At 33.0% G+C, this 19373-nt stretch overlaps 2 protein-coding genes across 2 annotated transcripts; one reads left to right on the forward strand and one right to left on the reverse strand.

Moving 5' to 3' along the window:
• Window positions 1-1609: 1609 nt before the first annotated feature.
• Window positions 1610-9554, forward strand: LOC133328407 (peptidyl-alpha-hydroxyglycine alpha-amidating lyase 1). Its single transcript, XM_061536977.1, has 6 exons — window positions 1610-1747; window positions 4330-4534; window positions 4816-5056; window positions 5120-5622; window positions 7007-7516; window positions 9353-9554. The coding sequence occupies exons 1-6, from the start codon at window positions 1610-1612 to the stop codon at window positions 9544-9546; spliced, it is 1791 nt and encodes a 596-aa protein (XP_061392961.1). The 3' UTR covers window positions 9547-9554.
• A 681-nt stretch (window positions 9555-10235) lies between these two features.
• Window positions 10236-17972, reverse strand: LOC133328415 (probable peroxisomal acyl-coenzyme A oxidase 1). The gene is made up of 7 exons (XM_061536985.1): window positions 17811-17972; window positions 12944-13103; window positions 12580-12872; window positions 11602-12514; window positions 11416-11521; window positions 10568-10720; window positions 10236-10496 (listed from the first exon to the last, which is right to left on the reverse strand). Exons 1-7 carry the CDS (start codon window positions 17929-17931, stop codon window positions 10236-10238), a joined length of 2007 nt encoding a protein of 668 aa, XP_061392969.1. The 5' UTR covers window positions 17932-17972.
• Between the last annotated feature and the right edge of the window lie 1401 nt (window positions 17973-19373).

Genomic DNA, 19373 nt, shown 5'->3' on the forward strand with positions numbered 1-19373 from the left:
AATAGTACGTTTACATTTAACCGGATTTCGTTAACCCAGTGGGTTTTAATTGTCAATTCCTTTGCATATATGTCAAATAAATCCTAAAAGTTCTAATGTAAATGCCGTTTAACATGGAATCTGATAAAATTATATATGGACGGTACTTACAAATTTTAAAATCGGACAAAAGCTAAGTCTTCTGTTCAAATATTTCAATATTTGAGACGATTTTAACAAAATTCACATTATTCTCATCCCAAGCCTGTTTCCCATGAAAAGTCATTGTAGACTCTATTCGATACCCAATGAAAAATGTCGCATCAATTGGGAAAAAGTGGAATTTTATACGGGAGCTATACCTATATGTTAACCGATCCTCAACAATTTGGATAGGCTAAACAAATGAAACTTACTAAATTGCATCCTATTCGGATAATTAATGTTACCTTCATTTGGGTTACAAAAATACTTTCCGCATGTCATCACATGCGCAATAACAATTCCCTGTACCACAAGATGTAAAAATTCTAATAAACAATTTCAATAACACCAATTGAAAAACGGTCCACTTGAATATTTCCTTAATAAATATCTTCGTGTACCAGCATTTTAATACAAAGTGGCAAAATATAGGAAGAAGTTGCCCAAATTTTAAAAAAAGTGGCTGGTATCAAAATAAAAACGTGGCACAAGAGTGTCAAGGCCGAAAAAAGTATCAAAATTGATACTTTAGTGGCACAACGGTCACGCTGAACGGACCAATTGTGTACCACTCAGAATTTAGCCGTTCGATAATTTTCCTCTTTTCGATCAGCTTCTTCCACGAACAACTTCCTTTGGGTTTGGCTAGTATTCAAAGACGAAACGACCGGTTGCTATTTTTTAGGCTATTGGCTTTGCATTAGCCATAACAATTTTACCTTTACCGGTCCATAAATGAGCATATACATTTTCTGAACTTCACAGTCCCATATATCGACAAGTAAGCACCACATAAAAGTCATATAATTTACTGATTACTCTATTTCAAATTTACCAATGAGAGAGAGAATAAACTCTCATGATCAATGTCCATGACCAACAGTGTAAAACCCCACTTTGTCTCCATCTCACCTCATTCGTAAACTTTCGTTTATACCACTTTGAGTTCATTTTTATCGACCATTTTGTTCTCTCCTTCCATTCGTTAGCAGGTGGAACGTTTTTCAATTTTTCTTCAGTAAGTAAATTCAAGGAGGGGATAATGCTGCTGAATTTTAATTTTAGCAAATTCTCCGAAACAAATTAGACGATGTGTAGCAAAAAGAGAGTGTATAGTAAATAAGTTCATATAAAAGAATTAAAATAATAGTGTTTAATAAAAATAAAATAGAAAACAATAAATGTTATTGCATTAGTGGCATTAGCGAATATTGAATATTCAACAAAAAGAAATACAACATTCCCTTCGAAATATTCCACACACAAACAATAGTTTCCAAACAAAAGAATATTCAAAGCAGCAGCAACAATAAAAAACAGCCACATCTAAAAGAATTAAAAAAATTAATAAAGAAAGGAAAACACACACAGGCACAGCGCAAAACCACATACGTAGCGCTCAGCGGGGACATACAGAAAAATAAAAATGTTGTTAAGCTTAACTCCATCGTCGTCATCATCACGGTCATTATATGGAGCACCAGCAGTACTATATTTGGCCCAAACGTTGTTGCTGCTCTTTACCCTGACGACAATTGTGCCAACAACCAGAGCAACAGATGAGGTAAGTCAAACGGACAACAACCAACTTATGTTTTGTATGTTTGTTTGTGTGTATGTACGTTACGTGCGTACATATGTTTTTTTATGTATATAAACAGAGTGTGTGCGTGCAAGAGAGTTTGGGAGTTGTGGTGGAGCCAGTCATTAATAAGGTTTTTTTTGGGAGGTTCGTTTGGATAAAATGGATTAATGAATTAATTTTGAAGTTATACGAAGCCATGATCAATTTTGCATTTCCCTGTCGTATGCCTTGCTAACATATGTTTGCAAGCTGTTTTACATCCACATCTCAGCGAGGTGGTTTCAGTCGCCTGTAGTGTAGTGTTGTATACATATAAACAAAAACATACATCACTTTGGTTTTTATTTATTTATTTTTGTTGTCCGTCTTCGTTTACGATTTGTTTATCTTTTGTTTATGCCCTCTTCTGTAACGTCATTTATTATGGCCGTGTTTTTTCGTACTTTTTTTGTTATCTCTCAGATATTGTATATCATATGAAATGTTCCTATAGCAAATTTGGAACGAGGTGGGTTTGAGAATTTTTGTGGAAATTTTTATAATTATTGGATATTATTCACAAGACTTTTCAGATAACTCTTCTAATGTGGCTTCTTATATTAGGTTGTCCCATAAGTTTCTTCCCTTTTCATATCGATTTCATATCCCATCTTGATGAAATGCCTATGTGCCGTTGTCTTAGGAAAGTTAGTGTAATCCACTATCTCGCGGATTTTCAGCGAGCACAGTCTTGATAAGATCCGCATCGGTCGTTATTGGGCGACAGCTGTGGTCTTCCTTTTGCAAATCAAAATTGACGGCTCTAAATTTTTTAAACAAATTGCGGACGGTCCTAACCGTCGTAGTACCACTCCTGTAAACGGTGCAAATCTCGTCTGCAGTGTTCTTCGCACTATTGCCTTTTTTAAAGCAATGAAGCATAACATACCGTAAATGCCATATTGAACGGAGCAGAAACAATTTTAAAAGAGGCTTTGTCACCAAAAAAACGTACTTTAAAAGAGCTCTGGGACGACTGAAGCCGATGCCATAAAGGGCTAAGAGATAAGCATGCATGTTTATATAAGCATAGTCAGTCAGATTCATTCATAGCGTGGCGCGAAAGAAACTTATGGGACAACCTAATAGAAATCAAGAAGGTCTATCATAGATGACCACAAAGTATTTGTGTTTTTGATCAAGGTATCAACTCAGAAAAGGCTGGAATGTATTTTTATAAAGGATCAGAAACACTTTTATTAAAGAATCTGGTGCTATTCTCAAAATAGTCAGAAGATAATCTATCAGAAGACGAGTAAATACTTTAGGATTGAAATATGCAAATTACCAGTATCCAAATTACCAGTTCGGACCATAACTATTTCATAAAATTTTGCATATTCACATACCAAACTGGTTGTCCTATGTCTTTGACAACCGTACGATTTATATATTTGAAGAGGATTTAAATCACAAAATATCGGTATCGGTGATCGGCTTGAAGTTCCTTTGAAAAATATAAAAAATTTACGCCTTTCCGTCTGATGTCCCTAAGAAAATTTTTCTTAAAAAATCTATGCCGTTCGGTCTAATAACCCTTTAAAAACATTTCATAAAAAGCCATGCCTTGGTTCGGATGTTCCTTTTACAAAAAATACTATGGAAAATATACATGCCTAGGGCTCTGACACACCATTGATTTTTTTAAAGCTACGACTTAGGGCATTGATATTCCTTCCAAAAATATTCTTAAAAATTCCACTCCTTAGGGCATTGATATTCCTTCCAAAAATATTCTTAATAAATCCACTCCTTAGAGCACTGATATTTCTTCCAAAAATATTCTTAAAAAATCCACGCCTGAGGGCACTGATATTCCTTCCAAAAATATTCTTCAAAATGCCACTCCTTCAGGCATTGATATTCCTTCGAAAAATATTCTTAAAAATGCCACTCCTTAGGGCATTGATATTCCTTCCAAAAATATTCTTAAAAAATCCACTCCTTAGAGCACTGATATTCCTTCCAAAAATATTCTTAAAAAATCCACGCCTGAGGGCACTGATATTCCTTCCAAAAATATTCTTAAAAAATTCACGCCTTAAAGCACTGATATTCCTTCCAAAAATATTCTAAAAAAATCCACGCCTTAGGGCACTGATATTCCTTTAAAAAAAATCTTAAAAAATCCACGCCTTAGGCTTCTGATATTCCTTTCAAAAAAGTTCTTAAAAATCCACGCCTTAGGGCTCTGATATTCCCTTCAAAAATGTTCTCAAAAATCAACGAATATCGATCTGATGTTCCTTTGAAAAATATTAATAAAAATCAACGTCTTTCGGACTGATATTCCGTTTAAAAATTCACGCATCTGATACTAATATTCCTTTGCCCTCCGTTCACTGAAGCTCCGCAAACAACTCTCAATCATTCGAAAATGTCCAAAGTATTGGTCGATTTGCATTTCATGATATTTAATTTACAATAATAAAAATTTGATACCTTAATAATATATTTATTTTTTTATTTTTGTTTATATATTAAATGTTTGTATATATTTGATAATCATTTGTTTTTTATAGAAAATAAATCTGCAACGCTATTACCCGATAGTAGCCGAGGATCAATTACTAAACAATGATAAACGTTTTCTACAAATTATGCAGGGCGGTGGTGGCAGTAATGCAGCGGGTCTAAACAGTGCCAGCATTTCCGCAACCGATACCAGTTTATGGCCGGATAAACCAAAGATCAATGTCCAGCAAGAAATTAATAAATTAAATATAAGTAAGTCGTATTGTAGTATTACGTTGATTGTGATGTCAGAATGTGATTAAAATGATGCCGATTATTTTTATATATTAAATTTTGAAACGAGTATGTGAAGGTAAATCAGATGATGCTATAATTTGTGTATTGAAAAGAAATGAAATATTTGGGATAAATATTCCTTAATAGAAAAATATTGAGACCAATGGCATCACCTTGATTTCCGTCACATATGTTTCTGATTAGTTTTTTTTTTATAATATTTTTCTAATCTTTTTATTTCCCCCTTACAATAACAGCCTATGTTTATCAACCATCATGGCCAAAATTGGATGTCAAATTGGGTTCGGTAACAGCTGTAAGTTTTGATAAGGCCGGTAATGTTGTAATGTTTCATCGGTGTGATCGTGTTTGGGATCAAGATACATTTACAAATGGCAATGTATTTCGCCATCGCAATAAAGGACCCATACGTGATAGCACGGTCTTGGCACTGGATAGAGAAACTGGAAATTTGGCCTATGAATGGGGTAAAAATTTGTGAGTAAATCTAAATTTAAATAAATAGAAATTATTTAATTCAACTCCCATATTTTTTTTTAGATTCTACATGCCCCATGGCCTTACCATCGATCACGAAGATAATGTCTGGGTAACCGATGTTGCTTTACATCAGGTCTTTAAATTTGGTCCACGTGGCTCGGATGATAAACCACTCATGAAATTGGGTCAAGCATTTACTCCGGGATCAAACAAAACCACCTTTTGTAAACCCACTTCAGTGGCCGTTTTGGAAAATGGTGATTTCTTTGTCGCAGATGGTTATTGTAATGCCCGCATTATAAAATATTCAAAAGATGGCCAACGTATATTGTCATGGGGACAAAATGCATTTTCCGGTAAATCATATGATGTAGCACCACAATATTTCTTTGCCATACCACATGCCCTAACGTTGGTGCCCGAACAAGAGCTAGTGTGTACAGCTGATCGTGAAAATGGCCGTATTCAATGTTTCTTCTGGTCCAATGGTACATTCCATTCGCAATATCATTCACAATTGATTGGTGATCGTTTGTTTAGCATGGATTATACACCAGCTCAAGGTGAGTTAAATTACATTTTTTTTCAAATTAAATAATAGGAATTATATTTTAATAAATTTAGAGAAGAATAAGAGCAAGAATCATACATTTTCAAAAGTGATATTAGAGGATCAAGGATGTATTGTAAATAATAATTTTGAAGGGAATTTCATAGCCAAAGCGTGGATTTTTAAAGGAAACTTCTCAGGCATAAGCATGGATTTTTAAGGGATATTTTTAAAGGAAACTTCCCAGGCATAAGCGTAGATTTTTAAGGAATATTTTTTGAAGGAAATTTCCCAGGCAAAAGCGAGGATTTTTAAGGGATATTTTTGAAAGAAACTTCCCAGACATACACAGCGTAGACTTTTAAAGGATATTTTTGAACGAAACTTCCCAGGCCTAAACGTGGATTTTTAAGGATATTTTTGAAGGTAGCTTCCCAGGAAAAAGCTTGAATTTTTAAGGAATATTTTTGAAGGAAACTTCTCTAGCCATAACGTGTTTTTAAAGGATATTTTTGAAGGTAGCTTCCTAGGAAAAAGCATGAATTTTTAAGGAATATTTTTGAAGGAAACATCCTAGCCATAAGCGTGGATTTTTAAAGGATATTTTTGAAGGAAACTTCCCAGTCAAAAGCGTGGAGTTCTAAAGGAAATTTTTGAAGAAAACATCCTGGCGATAAGCGTGGATTTTTAAAGAATATTTTTGAAGGAAACATTCTGGCGATAAGCGTGGATATTTAAAGAATATTTTTGAAGAAAACTTCCCAGGCATAAGCGTGGATTTTTAAGGTATATTTTTGAAGGAAAGTTCCCTGGAATAAGCGTGCATTTTTAAGGAAACTTCCCAGGCATAAGCGTGAATTTTTAAAGAATATTTTTGAAGTAAACATCCTGGCGAGAGGCATGGATTTTTAAAGAATATTTTTGAAGCAAACATCCTGGCGATAGGCGTGGATTTTTAAAGAATATTTTTGAAGAAAACATCCTGGCGATAGGCGTGGATTTTTAAAGAATATTTTTGAAGAAAACATCCTGGCATAAGCAAGGATTTTTAAAGAGTATTTTTTAAGGAAACTTCCTAGGCATAAGCGTGGATTTTTAAAGAGTATTTTTTAAGCAAACTTCCTAGGCATAAGCATGGATTTTTAAAGAATATTTTTGAAGGAAACTTCCCTGATATAAGCGTGGATTTTTAAAGAGTATTTTTTTTAGGAAACTCCCTAGGCATAAACTCCCTAGGATTTTTAAAGAATATTTTTGAAGGAAACTTCCCTGATATAAGCGTGGATTTTTAGAGAGTATTTTTTAAAGAAACTTCCTAGGCATAAGCGTGGATTTTTGTAGAATAAAAATAAATAATAATAAATATTTTAATACACATTTTTCATTTATCTCTCTAGGAGGACAATTTGTTGTTGTAAATGGTCCCACCGCTGAATTTGGCGTTAAAACAGAACAATACAATGAAGTACGTGGCTATATTATGGATTTCAAGACAACAAAAGTTCTGGGAAAATTTGGACCTAATAACTTGGAATTTTCCAATCCACATGATGTCGCCGTCACCGTGGATGGCAATGAAATATATGTTGCCGAATTACATCCAACACGTATACACAAATTCTTACATAAATCGCTGGTCAAATCAATATCATTATCAGCCGCCAAACCTCGAGCAAACATTGAAGGTGCAGATGTTAAAATTCAGGCATCTGGAAATTTAACAGTAGCAGCTGGTCTGACTGCTGATGGTGGCATGGCCGTGATGATGGCGACAGATGATGATTCTTCGGCGTCGACGGGACATCATAAACCTGGAGCCACAGCTATATTGGTGGCCTCCCTGATGTTACTCTTTGCTTTTCTAACATTTGCCATGGCATTGCTGATAGCCAGAAGGCGTCGAAGAGGTAATGCGGGTGGTTTAAGTGTGGGTCAGCCCAGTGAATTGGTCTATCGTAAATTGGTAGCCTCTGCACAAAATGTTTCCGAAGATTTGCCTTAGATATATCGACAACAACAATATTATCATGCATCATTTTTATCATTGTCATTACTAATGATGTTTAAATGTTTAATTTTTTGTGATTATAATTTTTTCCTTCTTTGATTTAATAAGGCTGCTACTTAATCAAAAAAAATCTATTCGTATTTTTTTTAATTTGTACGTTCATCATAATGTGTGTATTTTAAAAAGCTTTATATACTTTTTTGTATGTCCTTTTTTCTTTGTAAGTTTAATTTACCAATCTAGTTTGCTTCATCATGTTACAGTTGTATTTGTTTTAATTCCAATAGTCATTCCGTTCTTGTTCTTTTTTGTTCCGTTGTGATGATATTCTCACAGAAGCGTTACCACAGACTGAAAAATGCTTGCATGCCTTTGCTTACCTTCTGTTCAATAAATGCATCGATTTATTTGTGAGTCACTGTACTACTACTTCCATAGTTTATGATCATTTTTAATTTATACATGTATGTACCTACCTATAATTTAAATTATATTTACATATACATATATTTTGTAATTATTGAAAACATTTCAAATTTATTTTATTTACCTTTTTTTGTTTTGTAATTTATCAAAAACACATATTGGCATCTACTTTTTTTATATTTTTAAAAATAAATGTTTAATTTTCAACATTATGTTATTGTTTTTGTTTCATTTGTTTATTGTTTGCATGTTCGTCCTGTGTGTATTGTCCCGACAACATTCATCCATTTATTTTAAAATATTTGTCATTTATTTAGAATATTTTTAGAATGCGTGAATTGTTAAAAAATATAAATGTGGCTTTTTTAAATGATATTTTTGAGGGTTTATAGGCGTGAATTTTTTAATGAGCCTTTTTTTAAGTCAGCGTGAAATTCATAACGATTTTTAAGGGCCTATTACAGGCGTAGATTTGTTAATGATTTTTTAAGTGAGCGTGAAATTTATAAAAAATGTTAAGGGTCTATTATAGGCGTGGATTTTTAAAGGACATTTTTGAGGGTCTATTATAGGCGGGGATTTTTTAAAGGACATTTTTGAGGGTCTATTGTAGGCGTGGATTTTTTAAAGGACATTTTTGAGGGTCTATTATAGGTGTGGATTTTTCAAAGAACATTTTTGAGGGGCTTTTATAGGCGTGGATTTTTTAAAGGACATTTTTGAGGGTCTATTATAGGTGTGGATTTTTCAAAGAACATTTTTGAGGGGCTTTTATAGGCGTGGATTTTTAAAGGACATTTTTGAGGGTTATAGGCGTCTATTATAGGGGTTTTAGGCGTCTATTATAGGCGTGGATTTTTCAAAGAACATTTTTGAGGGGCTTTTATAGGCGTGGATTTTTAAAGGACATTTTTGAGGGTTATAGGCGTCTATTATAGGCGTGGATTTTTTCAAGGACATTTTTGAGGGTTATAGGCGTAAGGAACATTTTCGAGGGTCTCTTATAGGCGTGGATTTTTTAAAGAACATTTTCCAAGGTCTATTACAGACGTGGATTTTTTCAAGGACATTTTTGAGGGTCTATTACAGACATGGATTTTTTCAAGGACATTTTTGTGGGTCTATTACAGGCGTGTATAATCAAATTTTAGTTTTAATATTTTATTTGTTTGAGAATTTATTTGAATATTTTTAAAAGTTTTTTGGAATAGTTTTGAACACATTTGAAAGGATGTTACAGCGATAAGCATGGATATTTTTTAAAAATCTGAATATTCAAAAAAAAACATGCTTTGTTCTTTCCTTTCAGGTTGCATGCCCTTTGGCAGCAATAATCGTCGTCACGCCTGGGATTTTCCCGCCAAACCGGATGGCTTCAAACTGGGCGGTCTACTGATGGAACGTAACAAACGAAGTGGGTTTGAAAAACTCGATCAAAACGACAGCGATGAGGATGAATCGGAGACACAAACAAATAGCCTTAGTAGTGCACAATTTGCTTAGAATTAGAAAAAAAAAACAAAAATATGGAACCACAAACCAAAAAACAATCCCGTACGATGTATAGCAAAAAATATGATGATGAATATAACGAACAAAAGAAATATGGAAATATACATTTAATTTTAATTTAAATCTTTTATCCAATTCGTAAAAAAAATTATTGCTATTGCTCGAAATCAGAACAAATGAATTTATCTACTGCTAAGGACCAACTATAAATGAAATGGAGAGAGTTTAATATACATCACCACTTCCTGTTAAAGGCCAACAACAAAAAAGACTATGATCACACATTCCTCCTTTGAACTTTTTTACAACAATGATTTTAAATAATTCCGTTTTTTTACGAAAACTAAACTAACGATCTCTATACATTTGTAAATAAATTATGTATAAATTCCAATTTTTTATGTTAATTTGAAAACAATTTAATTCTATTTGAATCCTATTATAAATTATGAACAAATAAAAAAGTCTATATTAAATATATGCATTTAAGCTAAGAAATCAAAGAAGTTTTATTTTTTTCATATTATAAAATTTTATTTTTTATTTATTTATAAAAAACATATAAAACAACCATTTTATTTTTAACAAAATTAACAATTATTTACACTAATTACACACACATGCGTATACATAATACTATGTACAATAATAATGATCACATTTTTTAGTACTGGAACCCTTTACATTTTTGCCTTCATAAATGGTTTCAAGTACTTGTGGAATGATTGATTGACGGGTTCCTGATTCAACGGACTCTTCTTGGCTTCTTCAAAGATCCGTTCATATACATTGCCATCGTAGACACCCAATGCGGAGTCCAAAATACGATCGTGAATACCGAAAGCATCAACCATGGCAACGGCATTGGGACGGAGACGTTTAAGGCAGTTTTGTAAACGTAATTCCAAATTGCTGACATCCGTGTCGGTCAGATCAATGAACTAATTTGGGGGAGAGAAAGAAAAGTGGATATTAAAATTCAATACCTAATAAAATTGACAGGTTTACTTACTCTCAAGAAATCACCAAGGCGGTTAAGGCAAGCATCAACTAAGTACAATTCCAAAATGACCATTAAGACATCAGCCAAGGCCTTGGAAACTTGTGAAGATAGCTTGGTCAATTCATAGAGGGCAGAAGAGGCCAAGAAAGCACGACCATGGAGCTGTAAGACACGAAAAAAAACAATAATTTTTAGTACAAAAATTTTGTAAGACAAGAATATTTTTTTCAAGGATCAAAATAAGGGGTAGATTTTTTAAATTAAAATTTTTGATGGGCCAAAAGAAGGCGAGGATTTTTTAAAGATGGCGTAAATTTTTTAAAGAATATTTTCTGAAGGATCCACACATGGCTTGGATTTTTTGAAGGATTTTGAAGGAATATTTTTTCAAGGACACTAGGCGTGGATTTTTTAAAGAATATTTTTTGAAGGACCAAAACAGGCGAGGATTTTTTAAAGAAGGCGTGGATTTTTTAAGATTATTTTTTGAAGGACCAAAAGAAGGCGAGGATTTTTTAAAGAATATTTTTTCAAGGATGCACACAAGGCGTGGATTTTTAAAGAATATTTTTTCCAGGACTACCAAGTTGGATTCTTCTAAAAAATATATATTTTTTAAAAGGACAGAGGTTGAATTTTTCTAAAAAAAAATTAAATGGACAGCAGATTAGCTATTTCTAAAAAATATATTTAAGGACCAGGAGTTGTTGAATATTTTAAAAATATTTTTTCAAGAACCAATAAATAGAGATTTTTTTAGGATGGATATTTTAAAGAATTTCTTTCAAGGAGGCACAGCCATGTACTTTGAAGGCCATTTGTTAATGATGATTTAGTGACAATTTTTTAATACTCACATCAGCTGCTTGGGTAAGTTCAATGCCACACATATTGGCAGTTACTTCTGGACCATAACCTTGCTTGCGACGTTGTTCCATACGCTCATAGGCAATACGCACCTTGCTGTGATAAAGAAAAAATTGACAGATCCAAACATTTTCATTATTTTATATGACAAAAGATTACTTCTCTTTTCAACTTACTTTGCTGCCACAAATTGGAATGCCCGGACAATCGACTCAAGAGAACCATCAAAGCTATTAAACTTTTTCGTTTTAATAGCTTCATTAATATAGGCTACGGTTGGCACCAATTTAACACCATTCAATGCCTGACCATATACCTTAACCAAATAACGAGCGGTTTGCAACAACATTACAGTATTTTCACCTTCATAAGTACACACGGCTGTGGCCATACCATATAATGTGGGGAAATTAGAACTATCCATAAAGCCGTGACCACCACAGGCCAAACGACACGTCTCAACACCGGCAGCAGCATCTGAACTAACAATAGCCTTTAGACAACATGACAAAGCATGCATTTCTGGCAAACGATCCAAGGCACCCTTCTCCACCTCGGCGGTAATTGTGTTGTACATATTCCAAATATTTTCACCATTTGCCTTGAAGACAATAGCCTTGGCAATTATGGGAAATACTTTCAATTGCTGGGTGGTGTGATCCATAATTTGTGGTTCACGTTCTTTGGGATCAATGGGACTCTGACGACGTACAGCTGAATAACGACAGGCAATTGTTGACGCCTTAGCCAATGCCATGGCAGCATCACGTACCAAGGCAACACGTACAAACATCATTGTACCATAAGTGAGAACGGAATTTTTGGGTGGTACATAGGTGCCATCGGGTAAGACCTGTTGATTTTTCATCAACATATTATTGAGGGGAATGCGTACATTTTTGAAACCCAAATAACCTTGATTCACCGATTTCATACTCAATTTGGAGCCGATTTCGCCGATATCGATACCCGGCATTGGCATGTGGGTTTCCTCGTCACGTACTTGTACAATGAATGGTGCCAGACCACGGAATTGGCCCTTCGTAAAGAGTTGTGCCACGACCACAGCATAATTGGCGGTGTGACCCACTAAAAAGGAATATAAAAATAAGAATTATTTTTTTAAAAGAATACTAATTTTGAAAATTACTTACATCCTCCAGGCCACCATTTGTATGAAGTTAGAGTAGGTGAATTCAGTACAAACTCCTGTGTCTTTTCATCATAATCGGCCCGTGTCTCGAGGCCACGCAAAAATGTACCATGACCCAATTCTGTTTGAGCATATGTACCAATAATGGAACAATCCCAAGCCTTGGGTAGCCATTCAACTTGTTGATCCATGGTACCTTGCCCCATAATCGTGGGCACGAACATAACAAAATGCAATGCCATGGGATTGCCTTCTTTGAGCAGAGCAGTACCAAGGGAACCACCTAGAAGAGCGCTGAAAAGAGAAAAAATATATAATTAAAGACGAATTCAAAGACTCCTATTTTTATGGGTTATTTGACTTACTTATAGACCTCAACATTATCTTCGCCACTGTCGCGGATTTCCCGAATCTTCTCGGCAATTCGTACAGATTTACGCACGGCATGTTCGTACAGCTCCTTGTGTGACATATAAGAAATTGGGAGATCATCTTTCAATTCGGGATCGTTAAGGAATATATCCTCTGCAAGTAGAAAAATGTGATAATCGAATTAGTTGTTGTTGTAGTTTCTTTTTAAAAGGACCTACGTTTTAGATTAAAAAAAATATCCTTACAAAAATTCTGGCTTAATAGTGTATGAATAAATTCCCAGTACTTATTTTATTTTAAATAAACCTAATCTAAATTTTACAATACATTACTGTTTTGTTTAATGAAGTCATTACAGAATTGTCTTGGTCGGGCTTTTCGAGTCTTGTAATTTCACAAGAAGCCCTCACAAAAAGTAAATGTCATTGTCAAATGACCTTTCGTTATCTAACTGGGAATCGTTAAAATCAAAATCAAAACATTCCACTTTAATAGTACATTTAGAATTATTAACAACAACAACAACAACAATAAAATGTGGAGTAATTAAACTATGTACAGGCTTAAATACAAGGTAAAACAAGAGCTCACAAACAGACAGGTCTAAACAGAAACAAGGGCTAATAAAGACAGAATAACTACTAAATACGATGTTTTAGTCTATACATGGACGTTTGGTTCTATTGTTATGTGCGGGAGAAGGGGTTTGTGTAGTTAGTGGACTATGTTAGCCAGACATTAAAAAATGCTGCTAAGTGGGAATAAATCTGTTGACTCATTGCTACGTCGGATGCAATTTATGAACAAGTTTCATCTTTTTCTCATCATAATATTCAAACAAACAATAAATATGTACATTTATATGAATATATTATGAAATTCTTGGCTTTTATTTTCTGTTAGCCATTTCTATTTGAATAATTAGAAACAAACAAAAGTTTTGCATGTCATTAGCGTTTGGTCTACAAGAACAGCAACAACAACAGCAAAAAAGATTAGCCACTTGATTTTTAAACTTTACCCCAGGGGTATAGTTTGATTTCGATGATAACGATTATCTTTGCAACGAAGATTTATAAGCTTATCAATGGATGTTTGTGGAATTAATTGAAAAGTATTTGTATATAGTGGAATATAATCTCAAGCATCTAACGTGTAAGAATATTACGTGGGGTAGTTTTTTTCTTGTACCCCGGCTGATAAACCGTTTTTATTTTACATTTGCAAATTGCCTTATTATAAAAATAGAAATTGAACGCTTAATCATGTTGTTGTAGTACACCAACACCATCACGTCGTGGGGTGATTGGGTGCCACTTAACCCATTCATGTTATCAGATAAGATTAGGCTAAATTTCTATAAGCCCCCTTCTAGAGTGTTTCATTGATAGTTTTATCGTTTAATCAAAACAAATATTTCGACTTTTTTGCGATTAGTGAGTTCTGCACAATGTTCCTGTTTATGGGAACAAAGAATGAAAAATATATTTTGTTTTCATAATTGGTTAATTTTTAAATTTGCACGTATACCAGTTTGCATTGCTGCAACTGTTGTTTTTGAACTTTGCAATGATTACAAGCTAATTGTTGAAATCACGTTTGAGAAATTATCAATTTTCAATAAAAAAACATAAAAATAAGCGATAATAAAATGATCGAAGTCAGATGAGACAATTTTCATTTTAAAGAATATTTTTTAAGTCCTAAAACAAGGCGTCAATGAGCGAAACTTGGATTTTTTAAAATACGTTTTGAATTCTCATTAAGACGTAGATTTTTTAAACTATTTTTGGAATGCACATTAGGCTGTGGATTTTTTATTGTCAGTTAATATTTTTTTTAAAGAAGAAGTGGGTTTTTATTAAAGAAAATTTTTTTAAATCTTCGGATATGGCGTGAACTTTTTAAGAATATTTTGTTAAGTCTTTAGACAAGGCGTGCATTTTTAAGGAAATTTTCAAGCCCTGAGGCGTGGATTTCTTAAAGAATATTTTTCGATGATTAAAACATGGCGTGGATTTTTTAATGAAAAATTTTGTAGAACTTAGACAAGGACTATTTTTTATAGATCTACAAAAGGCGTTGATTTTTAAAGTAGATTTTTCAAGGACAATGAGTGTATTTAAAAAAAATGGCATGGACCAAAGAAAGTACTGAATTTTTAAAAAAATATTTTTGTAAAGACCAAAACAGGACGTGGATTTCTTAGAGAATATTTTCAAGGGCCAAAACAAGGCGTGGATTCATTAAAGAATATTTTCAAGGACCTATACAAGGCGTAGATTTTTTAAAGAATAATTTTCAGGGACCTATACAAGGCATGGATTTCTTAAAGAATATTTTCAAGGTCCAAAACAAAGCGTGGATTCATTAAAAAATATTTTTCAAGGACCAAAACAAAGCGCGGAAATTTTAAAGAATATTTTTTGAGTATCAAATCAAGGCGAGGATTTCGTAAAGAATATTTTTTAAGGACCAAAAAAAAAGGCGAGGATTTCTTAACGACTAGTTTTCAATTTATTTAAGGAATATTTTGAGGACCTACAAAATACATGGATTTATTTAATAGATATTTTGAGAACCTTTATGAAGCTTGGATTTATTTAACGAATATTATGGGGACCTTTAAGAGGCGTATTTAATGAATATTTTGTGATCGTTTAAGAGGTTAGGTTTATTTAATGAATATTTTGGGATCGTTTAAGAGGTGTGGGTTTATTTAATGAATATTTTGGGATCGTTTAAGAGGTGTGGGTTTATTTAATTAATATTTTGGGGACATTTGAGAGGCGTGGCTTTATTTAATTAATATTTTGAGGGCTTTTAAGAATAGTGGATTTATTTAATGAATATTTTGGGGACCCTTAATCAGTGTGGATTTATTTAATGAATATTTTGGGACCCTTAAGAAGTGTGGATTTATTTAATGCATATTTTGGGGACCCTTAAGCAGTGTGGATTTATTTAATGAATATTTTGGGGACCCTTAAAAAGAGTGGAATTATTTAATGAATATTTTGGGGACCCTTAAGAAGTATGGAATTATTTAATGAATATTTTTGGGAACCCTTAAGAAGTGTGGAATTATTTAATGCATATTTTAGGGACCTACAAAAGGCATGGATTTGTTAAATAGATATTTTGGAGACCTTTAAGAAACGTTGATTTATTTAACGAATATTTTGGAAACCTTTCAGAAGCGTGGATTTATTTAATGTATATTTTGGGGACCTTTAAGATTCGTGGAGTTATTTAATGAATATTTTAGGGAACTTAATTAAGAGTGGATTTATTTAACGAATACTTTGGACCTATAAACAACGTGGTTCATTTAAGGAATATTTTTTGGGCCTTTATGAAACGTGGATTTATTTAAATGAATCATTTAGGGACCTTTAAGAAGTGTGAATTCATTAATGGAATATTTTAGATACCTTTAAGAAACGTGGATTTATTTAGTTAATATTTTTGGCGACCTTTAAGAATTGAATTACCAAATGAGTTTTTTTGGGGACCTTTAAGAAACTTGGATTTATTTCATGAATATCGTATTATTTAAAAAAACTTTAAAGGTTTTAAATTTGCCCACAATTATCTATCCAGGATTTTAAAAGATTTTTTAATTAAATTTAAACATCAAATTGTAAAGTCATTACAGCAATAAAACACGTTACTATTTTTGAACTTTTTAAAAATATTTTAAATAACATTTAATAATATTTTGACCATGTGGGTTTATTTAAAAATAACCTTTAAGAAACGTGGATTTATTTAGTTAATATTTTTGGCGACCTTTAAGAATTGAATTACCAAATGAGTTTTTTGGGGACCTTTAAGAAAACATGGATTTATTTCATGAATATCGTATTATTTAAAAACTCTTTAAATGTTTTAAATTTGCCCACAATTATCTATCCAAGATTTTAAAAGTTTTTTTAATTAAATTTAAACATCAAATTGTAAAGTCATTAATTTAATAAAACACGTTACATTTGAACTTTTTAAAAATATTTTAAATAACAAATAAATGACATGTGAAAATAACCGGAAGGGGTAATTGTCTTTCTTCGAAGCGGTTTAGAAATAAGAAGATCTTTAAATACTGACGTGCAATCCACATTAAAAAAAAAACACAGTTTTTTTTTATTTTGAAACCAAGGAATTTTTATTCAATTAAATTTTGTTTAAACCACAAATGTAACCCACTTATATCCTTTTAGAAAAGTGAAAAAGTATGTCATCAAAAGGCAAAATTGGCCTTATGTGCCTCAAAACCTTTCGAATCAATGACTCCCTGTATATGAAACAATACTTTGAGGTGCATGCAACAAAGCATTTTTTAAACCCATATTCATATATTTTATTGGACCATGACTTTTATGTACCCCTTCCCCTAAATGCAGACAATGAACTTCGAAAAAATTCACTTATCATTGGCCCTAGTTTTTTGTTTTCAACTGGCCTTCCGGTTTATATTGCCAATTATTTTACAAAGATAAAAAATGCCAGTCACTTGCAATTATCTCCCCATCAGCAAAATAACTTAACAACAAACACTTGATTCTGTACAAAAAAAACTATTTACAATTGCTTCGAGAGCGTTTTTGAAAAAACAAAAACTGCTTAATGCAAAATAAATCTCTATCGATGAATAATAATAAACAAATCCATAAAAATTTCGGTCAAGTACACATTAGTGGACAATACTACTACAATTATTATTTAAAATAATAACGAGTATGTTTGAATTTTAAACAAAGGAAATTAGAATCGGAATAATTGCAGGAGAATATACAAAATGTATAATAAAGAATACAAAAATTAACTGATTTGAAATAAGTAAAAAATTAAAATATTTACCCAATTGTAGTAACTGTTCATATTTCTTTTGGCCACCCTTCCACCAAACTGTGAATTCCTTGGGCACAAATGTGGCGGTATTGCGTTCTTTTTGTAAGTCGGGATTAATTTTAGCACTCATTATCGTTGTTTTGTATCTGTTAATGATTATTTTAGATTTTTGTTGTTGTTGTGGAATTATTAGTATACGATAGATGCAGTTTCACAATTTCGTTTTCACAATATTTACACCCAGTAAGATATACACTCGCGCGCACACACCACAGTCTCTTAGTACACTCCGCCAGTCACACACAAACTCTAGAATTAATATGATGTGCAATAACCATTCAAAAAATCTTGTTTTTGCCTGTTTTGTCGTTTCGACTGATCGTAACGCCAATGTCCAGATGCCAATAATGTTTTCAAAAGCAAAACAAGTTAACCGGTAAAGCTGTCTAACTTGTTGTATGCCCAAATACAATCTAAACTGAACACAACAGAGCTTTGTGGCATCAAGTTAAGAAACAATTCTCATTCGAACAGAAGTCCAACGTCGTAATTACAGTAGTAGCTGGCCGCAGCAGCGGAGACCTTTGACTGGATGGAATTCACACATTCAACAACTGGTGTATATACATATGTATGTATTTTGATAACAACCAGCTGAACAGTAGGAGTGAGTGAAGGGGGGTCCGCCACTACGCTTATCACCACAAATTCCGGAATATATTTGGTTATATTTGTTTATGAACTGCTCCAATTGTCACCATTTATATTCATTGATCTTATCACAACAAAAAACAACAACTCGCAATCACGTCAATTCACAGCTCTCCGCTTTGTGTTCTCTCTCTAATGCAGGCATGCTCGGCCATATACGCTACCGTAACTGAGGGTCGATGGGTAAACACATTTTCTCTTTCTTTCTCTCTCCGCTTTGTGCACATACTTGCTCTCTCTCTCTAATGTATATGTAATGAAAGAGAGAGTGTAATTTATAAAGCTCACACAATTTTATTAGAAACTTAATCATTTATTTCAGATTTTACACGAATTAATAAATTATAAATATTACGATTTGTCTTTAAGCCATATCTCGACAAAAGAACAGAATAAAAACAAAGAACAAAAACAAAAAGTAAATATTACACAACAGCTGTTTGAAGAGTATGAAGCCGCGAAAGAGGCTTTTGACGCCGTCTACTTTTTCTATAGGAGAGAATTTTTTGTTGCTTGAATAATAAAACGGCGTGGTCAAACATGAAATTAGTCAAACATATATAAAAATCTTGAACAAAGCCTGTAAAGGTCGGATAGTAAGGGCAGCAGACGATTTGTTTAGCGGTCACTACACTCAGAGGCTTAGGCAGAACTCTAATTTAGTAAAAAAGATCAGATTTTTCTGACATTATATCCAAAGGTAGGTATTTTTTCCTAACTATGGAGATATTTTTTCACCCTAATTATGGGGATATCTCCTATGGACACATACCCACTTCGCGAAATAAAAAAGATTTTCTATGTATTTGCAGGGTTTCATATTTATCCAGAGGGAGATATTTTTAGCCTAAATATCCTGTG

Source organism: Musca vetustissima, unplaced genomic scaffold (assembly GCF_032173495.1).
Source record: "Musca vetustissima isolate MV318-11 ecotype Yass unplaced genomic scaffold, APGP_CSIRO_Mvet_v1 utg23951, whole genome shotgun sequence".
NCBI classification, from domain to species: domain Eukaryota; kingdom Metazoa; phylum Arthropoda; class Insecta; order Diptera; family Muscidae; genus Musca; species Musca vetustissima.